General features: G+C 41.7%; 1 protein-coding gene across 1 annotated transcript in view; it reads right to left on the reverse strand.

Moving 5' to 3' along the window:
- The window catches only part of mrc2 (mannose receptor, C type 2), a 278,995-nt gene that overhangs the window by 119,170 nt on the left and 142,883 nt on the right, over positions 1-16,942 (reverse strand). The window contains exons 7-8 of the mRNA XM_060848970.1: positions 12,119-12,307; positions 5,756-5,910 (exon numbers count right to left, since the gene is read on the reverse strand). Coding sequence (XP_060704953.1) covers positions 5,756-5,910; positions 12,119-12,307 — 344 coding nt within the window. The remainder of the gene's footprint in view (positions 1-5,755; positions 5,911-12,118; positions 12,308-16,942) is intronic.

The following is a 16,942-nucleotide window of genomic DNA, read 5'->3' on the forward strand; positions in this document are numbered from 1 at the left end:
GATGTAGGGAGGGAATTCCAGGATGTTGACCAAGTGACAACAAAGGAATATTTCCAAGTCAGGATATTGAGTGGCTTGGAAGGGAACTTGCAGGGTGGTGGTGTTCCCATATATCTGCTGCCCTTATCCTTCTAGATGGAGTGGTTGTGGGTTTGGAATGTGCTATCAAAGGATCTTTGCTGAACCTCTGTAGTAAGTCCTGTAGATAGTACACACTACTGTTGATGAATTTTGGATGTGAAGGGAGTGGGTGCTTGTGGATTTGGTGCCAATCAAGTAGGCTGCTTTGTCCTGGATGGTGTCAAGCTTCTTGAGTGTTGTTGGAGCCGCAGCCATCCAGGTAAGGGGGGAGTATTCCATCACACTCCTGACTTGTGCCTTGTGGATGGTGAACAGGCTTTGGGGAATCAGGACGTGAATGACATGTTGCAATATTCCTAGGCTCTGACCTGCTCTTGTAATCACTACGGTTATGTGGTCAGTCCAGTTGAGTTTCTGGTCAATGATAACCCCCAGGATATTGATAGTGGGGAGAACTCAATGATTACAACATCATTGAATATCAAGAGTGGTCGTTAGATTGTCTTTTATTGGGGATGGTCATAACTTGGCATTTGTGTGGCGTGCATGTTACTTACCACGTGCCAGCCCAAGCTGAATATTGTCCAGATCTTGCTGCATCTGAACATGGACTGCGTCAGTATCTGAGGAGTTGCAAATGGCACTGAACATTGTACAATCATCAGCAAACATCCCCACTTCTGACCTTATGATGGAGGGAAGTTCATTGACGAAGCTGCTAGTATTTCCAGACTTCTTTATTGCTGGAGAGGGTATTTGTGGTACCCTGACAGGGAGAATCACTGATACTGAATTATTTCCCAACATGATCATTTCCAGACAGCCCCTTCACTGTATGTGACACAGGCAAAGGAAGTCCCTTATAATGCATCATGTCAGAGAAATATATCATCTACACTGCATAAACAACAGAAAACAGGTTATTCTCAAATAGACCTAGCAATTCAACAGGGCCCTCCAATTCAATGAATGAGAGTTCAAACATTGGAAACATGATTGGTTAACTTAGGGTAGATCAGTCCTTGGACAGCCTGCCGGTGAGGAATATGTTAACAAGCTGTAGAGTGTAGCAGGACATCACAGTAAACATCTTCACAACTGAAATCTGAACACCACAATCCCTCCCTATGTTTGTTAGGAATACTATTCAACATTATGCCCATCAGAATGCACGGGGAAGCTAAGCAAAAGGTCAACATTAGTATCCCAACTGGTGAAAAGTGAACAATGGTGTCCCAGTTGGTGTTCCATTTGCTGGGGAAGCATTTATAGTTTCATAGTAAGGTGAATGGCTTCAACTGAAACAGTGTAAATGGTTATGAATGATCTACAGATTCCAGGAAAGTTTTGTCAATCTTGGGAGTGGGAGAAGATGGTCATCATTTGTTGGAAGCACATCAGCTTGTGGGTCCTGAAGTAAAGATCAGGTGAATAGTCACTGAACAGAATCCACTGGACTGCTTTGCACTGTACAGATTTTAGGTCATGCACAGAGGTTCCAGTCTGACAGCTGTTCTCCCAAAGTGGGAGAAATCCTCACATGTGATGCTGGCTGTTGAACTCACCAGTGTTTATTGGTGGTATGGTGGAGACTGTGTAATAATGTTGGACAGTGGGGTTGGATTTTTGTGTTGCTCAGCTTAGCTATTTTGACAGAGATACAGTAAGGATCATCTGAATTTAGGATCCTCCATCCTTAGCGTAGGCAACCAAGTGTATTTCTCATTAGCCATGCTAGCGATGGGTTGAGAGCTAGGAATGTTGGTTCGATAGGTGGAGTACTCTGTGAGATGGGTTTCTTGCAGGGCCACAGTGTCCATAATCCTGCTGAAGTGTTCTCTTGCAAACAGCTCACATTTTGCCCTAGATAGGCCTTCAGCATTTTATGAAGTAAAATTGATTCCATACAATTTTCATGATTTTCTCCATTTCACTTTTATCTCTTTCATCAGTAGATATGCAAAACATAGTACTTCACATTTCACATGGATATCTTTGCCAACAGCACTTCCCTTGTGCCTCTTCCAACTGAAGGGTACCACAGTGAGAGAAGGTTTCTTCAGATACTGCTGTCATTAGTCATTGAAATATGGAGGCAGCCATTCAGCCCATTCTATCTATTCTTTAATTATTCAATTTGGCTTACTCCCCACAACCTTTCAAGTGTTTTTCAACTACTTATTCAATTCCCTTTTACAAGTTACTATTGGATTGACTTCTCCCACTCTTTCAGAAAACATTCTTGTAGCGTTCATAATGTGCTGTGTAAAATAAGGTCTCATTTCCCTGCTAATGTTTTGCATATAAAGTGAAACCTCTGTCCGCTCCTTGCTGACCCTCCACTCCTTTCAATCTGATTCATCAAAACTCTTCAACTTTGAAGACTGAAACTTTCCTGTGGGATCAGCAATACTGAACTCAGTTGCTTTCCATAGTGCAATTCCTTATTCGGATAACTGGTGGGATGTTATTAAAAAAGAAAGAGTGCAAAAAGGATATACAAGGATGTTACCAAGACTAGGGGTTTTGAGTTATTGGGAGAAGCTGGATGGACTGGGACTTTCTTCTCTTGAACAGTGGAGGCTAAGGTGTGATCTTATGGGAGTTTCATATGGTCATGAGGGCCATGGTTGGAGTGAATAGCAAAGGTCTTTTCCCCAGATTAGGGAAATCCAAAACTAGAGGGCATAGGTTTAAGGTGAGAGAGGAAAAATTCAAAAGGGACCTGAGGGGGAACCTTTTCACACGCTGGATGGTGTATACATGAAAGGAGCTGCCAGAGGAAGTGGTGGAGGTGGGTACATTTAAAAGATATTTGGACAGGTATGTAAGTAAGAAAGATTTAGAGAGATATGGGCCAAACACAGTCAAATGGGACTAGTTCAGTTTAGGAAACCTGGTTAGTATGGATGAATTGGGTTGAAGGGTCTGTTTCTGTGCTGTATGTCTCTATGACATTTTAGATCATTGAGAACTTTTCTGGGATAGAGGTGACCTGTTCAAGAGGACCTGGTGCACCTGAACTGGAGGTGGACCAGGTTTGCTAGTGTTGCAAGAAAGGTTTTAAACAAGATTAGCAAGGAAGGGGCAAAACTCAGCCTATTATTGGGAAATAGGGTAGGACAGTTAACAGAGGTGACAGTGGGGGAACACTTTGGGGCCAGTGACCATAGTTCTACTAATTTTAAAATAGTTATGGAGATGAACAAAATTTGTACACAGGTTCAAGTTCTAAATTGGGGCAACGTGAATTTTGATGGAATTAGACATGAGCTTGCAGGGGTTGACTGGAGTAGTTTGTTTGCAGGCAAAGGGACCTCTGGCAAATGGGAGGCCTTTAAAAGTGAGATAGCTACAGTTCAAGGTCTATACATTCCTGTGAAGGTGAAGAGCAAGGTTGGCAGGAATAGGGAACCCTGGATGACAAGAGATATTGAGCTCTGACTAGAAAAAAAGGAGGCGTGGCTCAGGTATAGGCTACTGGGATCAAGGGAATCCCTGGAGGTATACTGGGAATGCAGAAGTCTACTGAAGAAAATTATGAGGTGAAAAAGGGGTACAAGATAGCCTTGCCTGAGAAGATTAGGGTGAATCCAAAAGGCATTTTAAGTATACTAAAGGAAAAGGAATAACTAGAGTGAGAATAGGGCCCCTCAAGGACCAGAGAGAACATGTATGTGTAGAACTGCAAGAGACGGGCAAGGTTCTCAATGAATATTTATCTTCTGTGTTTACTGTGAAGAAAGACATGAAGACTTGGGAACTTGGGGAAGTTAGTGGTGATATCTTGAGGTCAGTCCATATCAGAATAGAGGAAGTGTTGGATGTATGAGAATGTATGAAGGTCCTGACCAGATATATCCAAGAACACTGCAAGAGGCTAGAAAAGAAATTGTGGGCACTCTGACTGATATTTTTGCATCATTGTTAGCACGGGTGAGGTCGCAGAAGACTGGAGGCTTGCGAATGTTGTGCCATTATTTAAGAAGAGCTGCAAAACAAAGCCTGGTAACTATAGATCAGTAAGCTTAATATCTGTGGTAGATAAGTTACTTGAGAAGATTGAGGGATAAGACACACACGCATTTGGAAAGACAGGATTTGATTAGGACTAAGTCCTTCCTGATGAAAGGCTTATGCCCAAAGTGTCAATTCTGCTCTTTGGATGTTGCCTAACTTGCTGTGCTTTTCTGGCACCACACACTCAACTTTGATTAGGAATAATCAGCATGGCTTTGTAAGTGGGAGATCTTGCCTCACAAATTTGTTAGAGTTCTTTGATAAGGTGACCAGGAAGGTTGATGAGGCCAAGGCAGTAGATGTAGTCTATATGGATTTCTATAAGACCTTTGATAAGGTACCACATGGAAGGCTGCTCTGAAAAGTTAGATTGCATGGTAACCAGGTGGAGTTGGCAAGTTGGATACAAAATTGGCTGATGGTAGGAAGCAGACGGTAATAGCGGAAGGACTTGTCGGACTGAAGGCCTGTGACTTGTAAAGTGCATCAGGGGTCAGTGCTGGATCCATTGCTGTTTGTTATCTGTATCAATGATTTGGATGAGAATATACAAGGCATGATTAGTAAGTTTGCTGATGACCCTAAAACAGGCGGTATCGTGGACAATGAGGAAGGTTATCAGAAATTGCAGCAGGACCTGGATCAGCTGGGGAAGTGGGTCAAGAAATGGCAAATGGAGTTTAATATAGATAAATGTAAGGTCTTTCATTTTGAAAAATCAAATCAAGGTTGCAATTTCATGGTGAACAGTAGGGCCTTAAAAAGCAGAGGGATCTTGGAGTTCAGGTATACAGTCCTCTGAAAGTGGAGTCACATGTAGACAGGGCAGTGAAGACGACTTTTGGCACATTGGCCTTCATCAGTCAGGGTACTGAGTATAGAAGTTGGGAGTTTAAGTTGCAGTTGTATAGGACGTTGGTGAGGCCACACATGGAGTATTGTGTTCAGTTTTGGTCACTTTGTTATAGGAAGGATGTCATTGAACTGGAAAGAGTGCAGAAGTAATTTACAAGGATGTTGCCTGGACTCAATGGTCTAGTGAAAGTGAGAAGTTGGACAAGCTAGGATGTTGTTTGTTCAAGCGTAGGAGACTGAGGGAAGACCTCGTAGAGGTATATAAGATTATGAGAGGCATGGATAGGGTGAATGCACTCAATCTTTGTCCCAGGGTCAGGGAATCGAGGACTGGAAGGTATCAGTTTAAGATTAGAGGGGAAAGAATAAAAGCGAACCTGAGGGACAACTTGTTTACACAGAGGGTGATACACATATGGAATAAGCTGTCAGCAGAAGTGGTTGAGGCAGATACATTAACATTTAAAAGACATTTGGATGAATGCATAGATAGGAAAGTATTAGGAGGATATGGGCAGGGAAATGGGGTTAGCGTTGATGGACATTTTGGTCAGCATGGATTAGTTTGTGCCAGAGGGCCTGTTTCTGTGCTGTAGGACTCTATGACTGAATTTAGTGCAAAGCATGGATGAGCAACATGCCTCAAGGCCACAGAAAGTGGACTAAATTCTAGATCACTTGAGAAAGAGGGACATGTTATTGAGCATAAAAATGGACATTCAACATGCAAGTGGATTAAATTAAATTTATATTCTACTCCAACCCTAACAACTTCTTGAAAGGTGAATATATCTCTCACCGAGCCCCAGAGTGTGACACAGTCCTCTTGATCACTTGCAAAGTTGTTAGGTTCAAAGGGATGCCAGTAAGTGAAGCGAACTGGAGTTCCATCTGACCATTCAAAGTTCATTTGGCGCTTGATGTCATTGAGACCAATCCATAATTCCTCCACATCTGCAATGGAAGGAAAGAGACAAATAGAGTGAGCACCACTGTCTTGCAGTATTCACCAGACACAGAGCCCACACAGAGCCCATATAGACTCTCAGTCACACAACCCCATTCAGAGATATACACCCACCCAGACACATCCCCCAGATACAGACCCTCATCCTTACCCTGATGTACAAGCTCCCCTACACATGACCCAGGTACAGAGGTTCAGTGGCACAACTGTTGTAGACACACAGAGACGCACATCCCACAAACAGAAGCTCCGCTACACAGCCTGTGAGAGACATGTACCATCCAGACAAAACCCTGTGCCACTGAAACAAAGACACCCAAATATACAGCCTCAGATACACAGTCCCCAGACACATATACACTCAGTTAGAAACATAAATATACAGATCCTCAAGCTCTCCCATCTAAGCACAATCCCCACCGACCAACATCAGACACCTTTGCACAAACTTGTACAAAAGCAAGCAAGTGATTTCTCCTTGATACTTAATCATTCTGTTGCTCTGCAATGTCAGCAGTACCTTCTATTACATGCCCTGTGGATGTTGAAGCTCTAGTTGCAGTAGGGAGGAGGCAACTGGTTTTAAAAAAATCCTGCACCATTTAAAGGCCCAACTGGGAATCCCAGAGCAGGTTCTAATGAGTCCAGGTGCCGCTTTTCACAGGCAGAGTCATGGCCACAATTTGCTGAGACAGTCAAGGAAAAATGGCTCCTATCTAGATCATTTGGGAGAAAGTGAGGACTACAGATGCTGGAGATCAGAGCTGAAAAATGTGTTACTGGAAAAGCGCTTTTTTTGTTTTATCCAGCAACACATTTTTCCTATCTAGATCATTAACAAGTATCCTTTCCATTCCCTTGAAAACTATCCAAGTTTATGATGAACATATTTTTCACTCAGTTTGAGTTCATGGTTTAGTGGTTGAGACACTGCAGTACATGGAGAATTGGCTGACTAGCAGAAGGCTGAGAGGAGACACGAAGGGGACTTTTTTAGGATGGCAGCCGGTGACTAGTGGAGTTCCACAAGGGTAATGTTGAGACCACAACTATTCACATTATACATTAACCAACTGGATGAAAGAACTGAGAGCATTGTTGCTACATTTGCAGATGACACAAAGATAGATAGAGGGACAGGTAGTGTTGAAGAAGCAGGAGGCTGTAGTAGGACTTAGACAGGTTATGAGAATGGGCAAAGAAGTGGCAGATAGAATACAATGTGTGCAAGTGTGAGGCACTGCACTTTGGTAGGAAGAATAGAGGCTCAGAGTACTTTCTAAATAGGGAAGGGCTTTGAAATCCTGAAGCACAAAAGGACTTGGGAATCATAGTTCAGGATTCTTGAAATGTTAACATGCAGGCTCAGTTGACAGTTAGGAAGGCAAATACAATGTTAGCATTAATTTCAAGAGGACTAGAATACAAAAGCAGGGATGTACTGCTGATGCTGTATAAGGCTTTGGTCAGACTACATTTGAAATATTGTGAGAAGTTTTGGGCCCCATATCGACTGAAGGATATGCTGGTTGTGGAGTGAGTTCAGAGGAGGTTTACAAGAATGATCTTGAGGATAAAGTACTTGTCATATGAGGAGCGGTTGAGGACTCTGGGTCTGTACTCTATGGAATTTAGAAAGATGAGAGGAATCTGATTGAAACTTATAGAATGCTGAGAGGCCTGAATAGAGTGAATGTGAGAAGATGTTTCCCTTAGTAGGAGAGGGCACAGCCTCAAAGTGAAGTGATCATCCTTTGAGATGAGAAGGAGTTTCTTCAGTGAGTGGTCAATCTGTGGAACTCGTTGCTGCAGAGGGCTGTGGTGGCAAAGTCATTAAGTATATTTAAGACAGAGATAGATGGATTCTTGATTAGCAACATCAAACATGATTGAATGGCACAGCAGACTCATTAGGCCAAATCACCTAAATCTGCTCCTATCTCTTATAGTTTCTTATGGGAGGTTGAGAATTTCCTGTAGTGAATGTTGCAGAGATGATCACTCAACACTTATAGAAAGTATAGGAAGATAAATACTCAGCAGCTGGTCATCCAGCAGGGTGTGGAGACAGTGTCAGCACTGGAATCCTCTAGGAGAGTGGCATTCCCAAACTGATTTTCACAGAACCATAAAATGGCCACAGCACAGAAAGAGGTCATTCAGCCTATCAAACCCTTGCCAAATTTGCCAGAGTAATGTAGATGGATTTCTCAGAAAGCTTGCAATTTTCTCTCTCTTTGGATATTATCCATTTCTCTTCTGAAAGCCGCAATTGAATACGCTGCCTCCACATGTTCAAGCAGAAGAGTCTAAACCGTAACCAAAAAAAATTCACCAAAATGTCTTTTGTCAGCAGCTCTACCAAATGACTATGAACCTGGTGCCTGTCACCTGTCACCACCAAGAAGCTGCAAAACAAATGAAAGGGAAAGGAAACAGCCTGAAATCATGATCCATGTGGGAAACAACATTACTGGAATAAATGATTGAAATCCTTTCATCTGATTTTCAAGAGCTTGGGATGAAATTGAAAAGCAAGACCTCGTTGGACTTATTTGGACTACTCCCTTTACCATGCTCTAGTGAGTACAGAGATATTAAGATAAAACGTGCTAAATGTGAATGGATAGTGTGATGGTACTGTGGCTTTGAGGTGTACTTTGTCCTGTTTATTTTTAAATGACAGAGGTAATAAGCTGTCTATTTGATTGCTTGTGAGGCCTTGGTTTATTCTTAAAGCTGGAACAATAGAAACACTTTGGATTAGTGGGGTCAGACTCCCCCAGATCCAGGATTTTCAGTTTTAGTTTTTCAGTAGTAGTTGTTGCTGGGATCTCGAAGCTGGATTTGGAAGCTGCAGTATATCTCTCCTGCCACTGTATCTCACACACACACAGACACACACAGACACACATAGTTTCCTTTTTCCCCCTGGACTTGAGAATTGCCTGTGAAACAATCTATTTTACTGAACTTGCCTTTGTCTAGGGTGTGTTTATGGGCTGTTACTATATTGGAATAGTTAATTAGTAGTAGGTAATATATCTACTATTTTGTCAGGCATTTCGATAGATTTGCAGTTAAACCAATTCTTTTCTTTTATATTTTGTCTGTGTTTTAACTGTAGTGTAAAAATAAAAGTGTGTTTTGCTTAATTTCAAGTAGTTTGACCAACTGAATTGCAATTGGAATACAACACCTTAAACTTACCTTTATAATAAGGTTTTCAGAAGGTTTGGTCTGGTCCACAACAATTGACAATACAGGAGATCTAACTTCTGAATCAGAAAGCATTGGATCTGATCAAGGTGGGCAAGTTGATCCCCAATAGATTTCTGACAAATGATCCTTCAGAAGGTTAGCTTGTGTTGTAGGGAGCATATAAACAGATATGACAGGATAGATTGAACACCAGACTGAAAACAGAGTGCAGAAACAAGGTCTGAAGAGGTCTGGGAAAATCAAGGAGCACTTGGATAAAGACCTGTTCACTATTAACAGGAATCAGAGAGGGGATCAACGAGAAGCAGTCCAGAGGGTTTGGGAAAGGAGGTCAAATAGCTTCAGGCATAAATCAGCACATTGGACTTGAACAAATAACTTTTCACTCAGAGATGAGATGTTAACAACTGAGAGGCAAGATTAAACTTTTATGCCAAGACACAGTACCAAATAACAACAGGGATTCACTGAGACAAGATCCAGCACACATGGAGTGCAGTTTATTTAAGATGCTAAATGCTTGAATGAGTAATTCTTTCATGAAAGGCAGTTGAAATGTCTGATACCAGTCTGTTTTTGAGATAAGAGGAGCCAATTCAGAGTGACGCCCACTGGATGTAGATGTTAAGTATAGAAAATAAAATGGTGCAGACTCACAGGTGCTGCCTGATTCAAAGGGAGCAAAGACCGGGTCCTGTTTCAGTTGCAGAGGAGAAATACATTAACACTGAGGAGAAAGCCCAACCAGCAAGAGATGATGGTGATGAGGAGGTGGTGTTTGGGAATTGAAGTTTTGATAAATATAACTGAGCAGCTTGGCCACTGAAGGCCACTTCAGAGGGCAGTTAAGAGTTGTCGTGGCTCTGGAGTCACATGTAGGCCAGACGCAGTAAGGGTGGCAGTTTCTTTTCCCAACAGACATTCGTGAATCAGATGGGTTTTCATAACAATTGACAGTGGTGAAATGATTGCCAGTTATTAATTCCAGACATTTGACTGAATTTGTATTCCACCATCTGTCACAGAAGGATTCAAGCTCATGTACCAAGAATATTAGCCCGAGGTCCAGTGGCATCATCACTATACCAACACCTTCCTTAAATTGCTGCTCCTTCACTGTCAATATCTTGGAACTCCCTCCCTAAAAGCACCCTGGGTGCTCAAGGACTGCAGTGGTTTAAGATTGTGGCTCACCATGACTGTCTTCAGGTCAATTAAGGCTGGGTGTTGAATGCTGATCTAATCAGTGACACCCACATCCTTTGAACATATTAAGAAAGAGTCCATTAAAGAGGGTTCAAGCTTCAAATTCATGCCAGGTTGCTTAGGGCTGGTACCAGGAAATATTTCTTCACATAAAATGAATTGAAAATCTGGAATGCTCTCCCCACCGCCCCCCAGAAAGCTGTTGAGCGTGGAAGTCAATTGAAAATTTTGAAATTAAGATAGACTGATTTTGTGGGACAAAGGTATTAGAGATTACAGAACATGAGTGGATCCATGCAGACTAAAAGTGGATCAGCCGTAATCTAATTGAATGGAGGAATAAGTTTGATAGATTGAATGGGCTCATCCTGTTCCAGTATCTTGTACAAGGAGATGGGAATCAATAAAGCTGGGAAATATGTTGATACATGTTGGGTGAGGGAGGTGATTTAATAGATGGGCGAACCTAGTATGTTACCGAGGATGATGTTACCTCGATGGTGACAAAACGCCTGGAAATAAATTTTCCAGCTCAGCGAGCTAACTTACATGCGTAGATCTCAAATGCAATTAAAGGATTGTGACATGAGGTCATGAATAAGATAAATACGTTAATATCACAGCCATTAAACCGACCATGAACTAATACTCATGAAGCGGGAGAGGCCAATTATGTAGTTATTCCCAATTTAAATCTTTCCTTCCGTGTACCTTATCTTCCCATTTACTGAAGCATCCTCAATCATTAATAGACCAATTCAACTGCAAACGTCATTGTGACAGCTATTTGTTGGGGCGCTCTCTGATTGATCTTTTGGCACTGTGAGTATGTAACTTTATGTCACAGTGTCATTGTTGGGAGAGATGGGTTTGGGATGGGGAATGAAGTGAGGACACTAGTTCCTCCTGCCCAGCAGAGCAGGTCAGGACAGCTTTGTGCATCAGCTATATCTGGACACCAGAACAGTAATTACAGTACACTGCACAGTAGCACTTGGTTGGATTGATGTCAACTACCATGAATGGTTCCGTTAGACTCATTCAAAGAATGCAATGACCCAAAATGTGGTTAGGGATGAAGGTCAGCCAGCTCACTAATTAACAAAGCATGACAAACTCTACATAGGAGTCCACCCACGCGTGACCAAAGTGCTGTACTGCAACTCAGCAGCAGAGGAGCTCAGCAGCAGAGCCACTGACAGATCTCCCCTTGATGCTGCATTCAGAAACTGACCACTGTCCAGAAAGTGAGCAGTGAGGCCACTCTCCAAAGTCTGCCCGAGCTGGTTTCTGATTCGTAGGCTGTCCATTGGTAACCTCTCTTTCATGATTCACATGCACAAGTAAAATCTGCAAATTTTTGAGGGCTGATGGATTCCGAGATTGACAGATTGAATGCTCCAGCGTTCTTCTGAATTTGAATATGGGGGGTGGTGTTGAAGTTTTTTAAAAATGTTTTTTATTTAGTTCTTGTTCCCCTGATTTCTGATGATTCATGTATACTGCTGCATGCTCTTAGAGGGTGTGTGACTACTCGTTGACAGTCACAGGAATAGTGGGGGTGCTTTATATCATTTTATGCTTTTCTCATGCACTTATCTGGCTTCTCCTCAAAGTCATTCACACCAATTACCTCTTGCAGTAACCTTAGGTAAACAGTTTCACCTGAATTCCTTTGTGAAATTATTTTGAACTAGAGAAAGAAGTGTCACAGTCTGTTCCCATTGCTCCCAGTGTCACTGACAACACTTAGTTGTGCAGCCTTACCCTGTTTGACTTGGGTCAGGACAAATTCCAGCTCTGCCAGGTGGTGGATGCTGATCAGGTTTCCCTCTGACCTCACACAGCTTTTCTGTGCTTCCTGCCAGTTTCTCCTCTCAGTGTTCAGCCAGTAGCAGTTGCACTGAAATGGCAGCCAGCCTGCATCACACTTAGTCTTCCGGTTGATCCAGATGTCTAACAAGGAAGCAAGAAATGATTATCCCTCAACCAAAATATCTCCTGCATTTGAACTCTGGAACATTAAGCACACTTGTTACGCAAAATGATATCACAGACCTCTCATATTAGAACTGATCTTGCTCTGCACTTTCTCTGCAGTTGTAACACTATATTCTGCATTCTGTTCTATCACTCTGATGTAAGGTATGATTTGTCTGGATAGCCCACAAAACAGTACTTTTCACTATATCTCGGTACAAGTGACAATAATAAATCAAATCAAATCAAGAAATCATTCATTCAATGTGAAATTAAAAACTTTGCAAATTTTGCATTTATTTAAAATAAAACAAAGAACTGCGACGCTGAAAATCTGAACCAAAAATGTAAGTTGCTCGAGAAATGTGTCAGGTCAGGCAGCATCTGTGGAGAAAGAAATAGAATTAATGTTATGAGTCCAGTGACCCTTCTTCAGAACTAAGTTCCTCAGGCAATTTCTGTTTACTTTGCATTCTTTTGATGCCTCTCATCAGCTCAAGATAGTCTGGAGGCTTAATGCCACCAAAGTGCTTTTGGAAGTGTAGTTCCTGTTAGAATGCTGTTAAAAAAAAAATTGCACATGGAACAGCAGTGAGCTGACTGACATTTTAGCAATGTTGATTGAGAGAGAAATATTGATGGAGAAACAGTGGACAATACTGCTGTTTTTCTTCGTCTGGTACCAAGGATTCCTCTATACCATTGAAAGGAAAGATAATTTCAAACCTTATCTGAAAGATGGTGCCTCTAAAGAATGCATTACTCCTTCAGTACTGCACTTTACATGGCACCTTACACTTTGTGCTCAAGTCTTTAGAGTGAGCCTTGAACCCATAATGTTGTACTAAAGATGGAGCCATAGCAGATACTATTACTAGGTTGGCTCTCTCTCGATGCTAAAGCAAGTTATTAATGTTCAGGATTACTGTTGTCAAGGACTGCATAAGAAACCTCTCTTTAATCTTATGCCACAAGAGACTGCTCTCCACTTTTGACGAGGCCTTGCATAATACATTCTATTTCCCTCTTCCATAGCTGAACAGATTGCCAGTTGCCAGAGTACATTGGGATGCTTGTATCTCTCTTAGCTAACACCTTCAATACATTAGCTGGGCCGACGTGTCACCAATTGTTAGAGTTCACTTAGAATATAACTTTTTAAAAAAGTTTTGCGATTTACATACGAAAAAACTGACCACATCATAGTCATTCTAAAAGATGAGAGACTTAACAAACAATCCAGGTCTTTCTCAATATATAATTTCAGTTCCATCACACTGTAAACTTTTGCTATAAATTCTGTGTCTTACAATCTTATTCTCCACAACCACCTGATGAAGGAGCAGCACTCCAAAAGCTAGTGTTTCCAAATAAATTTGTTGGACTATAACCTGATATTGTGTGATTTTTTAACTTTATCTTGTCCAAGCAGCCATCTTCACATGATGCATAGGACCCAGAGGGCATGACCCAACTTAGGTAACCAGCAACAGTAGAGACCACAAACTCATCAGAGAGCTCCTTCCGATAGCAACCACAAACCGGAGATTCACAGACCACTGCACAGACAGCCTGGAACTGCACAACAGCAAATTTAACCAGAAAAAGGAAATGAAAAGAAGGTTGAAACCTAATTTTCTAAATTTCCTTTAGAAGCCACCCTCCCCAAGTACTGCCAGATCCAACACTTTCAGCATGTTTCTTGCTGCTTAATGTGCTCCATTATCTTCCCTATTTCACATTTAATATACCAACAGTCAATACTGTTCAAATAATTTCTGGAGGCTAATGACATCGAAAAGATATGGAGATGATCTGGAAAAGTGGTACTGAAGGGGATAACCAGCCATAAGGTAATTGAATGGTGAAGCTGACTCAACAGCTAAATGGCTTCATCCTTTCCTCTGTACTGAATATTCTCTGATCATCAAGATATTCAAAAACAAACTCTAGAATATTCAACCATTTCACAGAATCCCTACATTGTGGAAACAGGCCATTCAGCCAATCGAGTCCACATCATCCCTCCGAAGAGCATCCACCCAAACCCACACCGCTACTCTGCATTTCCCGTGGCTAATCTACGTAGCATGCACATCCCTGGACACTATGGGCAATTTAGCATGGCCCATCCACCTAATGTGAAACTCTTTGGACTGTGAGAGCAAACTGGAACACCCAGAGGAAACCCACGTAGACACGGTAACAATATGCAAACTCCACACAAACAATTGCCCGAGAGTAGAATCAAACCGAGGTCCCTGGTACTTGGAGGCAGTAGTACTAACCACTGAGCCCTACATTTCCACTGTAGTACTGATATGGAAACCCAAAGGAGACATCTTTAACTGTGAAAAGCAATCTTAATAGGCTCTTGCAATGCTGGCCAGAGAACATCAATACATAAGGGACACGACTTGCAAGTTCCCCTCAAAGGCTCTTCCACATCCTGACTTGGAATGATATCATTATTCTTAACAATCACTGGGCAGGCAGATGAACCCTCGGTTTAATGTTTCACCTGCAAGTCAGCTCCTGTGGGAGTGTGGCACTCACTCGGTGCTGCAGCGGCAAGCCTAACTGATTTCTCTATTCAAGCTTTATTGAGGCACCAACTTCCTCAGCAAGGACAACATCTTCAAGCTAGTAGACCTATGCCTCACGACTCACTTTAACTTCAATGACAAGACCTACAAACAAATCAACAGAACACCCATTGGATCACCAATATCAGGGTTCTTAGCAGAAGCAGTAATACAGAGACTCAAACAAACATCCCTGCCCACGATCTAACCCAAACTTTGGGTCCGCCACATGGACAGCACATTTGACATCACGAAACGGAACACGTTAGAAGAAACTTACATCATCAAAAACATCCTTATTGGCATAAATGTCACAAAGGAGGAGGAGAATAACAACAGACTCCCCTTCCTAGATATCACAGTGGAACAAACAGTTAATGGAGAACTGCAGACCAGTGCCCACAGGAAATCAACACACACATACCAGATACTTAACTTACAGAAGCAATCATCCCAACACCCACAAATGGAGCTTCATCAGGACATTATGTAAACGGGCCACAACACACTGCAGGAACTACAAGCAGCAGCAGAAAAATACATATACATCGCATTCAACAAGATGAATACCTGATAAACACCATCTGCCGATTATTAATAAAGAAACCAAAGCAAGTAGATACAACACCCCCAGAAACTCTAGCCACATTACCATACATCAAAGACATCTCAGAGATGACTACCAGACTACTCCAACCCCTTGGCATCATGGTAGTCCACAAATCAACCAACACACTGAAACAATTACTGATGAGACTAAAGGACACTATACCAAATGTTAGGACACAGGGTAATCCCCTCTGCTAACTTAAACCAGCAACACATCCTGTAATCTGTTAAAATTTGAGAGGTGAAGAATTATCCCAGTGGTCACTATTTAAAGTAAAAATTAACAACTTTTTCTTTAAATCCAACAGAGAGTATTAATACCAATAACTATTTATAACTCTTTTCTCTTAAATTTATCTTTAACCTCCCACTCTACAATACTAGTCTGATAAAAAAATCCCGATTAAGATTTACAAAAAAAAATTTCAAAACTACTCAGCTTTGTCAAGTCTCTTTGTAGATTTTCCTCTGTAGATTCTCTCCAGGTTGGTTTCGATGTTCTGCTGTGCAAACTCCTTCCACAGACAGGTACCTCTCTGAGAGCTCCTCAGCTAGCAGCTTACATTTGTTGGTCTTTGGCAGTTCTCCCCCTAACTGTTCAAAATGTCTGGGTTTATCCCCAAAACATCAGGTTGTTTCATTGGTTTTAATATTATCAAAATACTAAATTCAAATTTGATTTGGATTCTGGTATCTTGGGGTATAATTTAAACCCAATTGGCCGAATTTGAATTTGTTTTTGTTCCATAGCAACACAACTGCTGCTAGCTGTTTCAACCAAGTGTCACATTGTTTACCTTGTTCCAGATTCTCCGTGATTTGTCCTTGCTAGCTTTTCAACTCTTTTAAAGGTACAGTACCTCTACAACTTCGTAACACAAAACCAGTAAAATGAATGTCATTTACAAATTACCATGCATGGACTGTAACAAACACTACATCGGACTGACAGGCAAAAAACTAGCCACTAGGATACACGGACACCAACTAGCCACCAAAAGACATGACCAACTATCCTTACACACAGACGAAGAAGGACACCACTTCAATTGGGACAATGCATCCATCCAAGGACAGGCTAAACAGAGACATAAATGGGAATTCCGTGAGGCCTGGCATTCAAATTGGAACTCCATCAATAAACACATCGACTTGGACCCCATTTACCAACATCTGAGAAAAACACCAGAAATGATATCACCCACCTTGAGAAACCAAGACACAAACAGAAGGCGGGACAGAACCAGCACTTCACCGAGGCTGACTGACTATGTTACCTAGCATGGTGACAAAACATCTGAAACAAACCTGCCAGCTCACCGAGCAAACTTACAACCTGAAGATATCAATATTAATTTAAAGAAAAGTACTGATGAAATTAATGGGGGTTAAAGTAGAGATAAATTCTTTGGACCTA

The sequence above is a fragment of the Hemiscyllium ocellatum genome, chromosome 32 (assembly GCF_020745735.1).
Source record: "Hemiscyllium ocellatum isolate sHemOce1 chromosome 32, sHemOce1.pat.X.cur, whole genome shotgun sequence".
NCBI lineage: Eukaryota > Metazoa > Chordata > Chondrichthyes > Orectolobiformes > Hemiscylliidae > Hemiscyllium > Hemiscyllium ocellatum.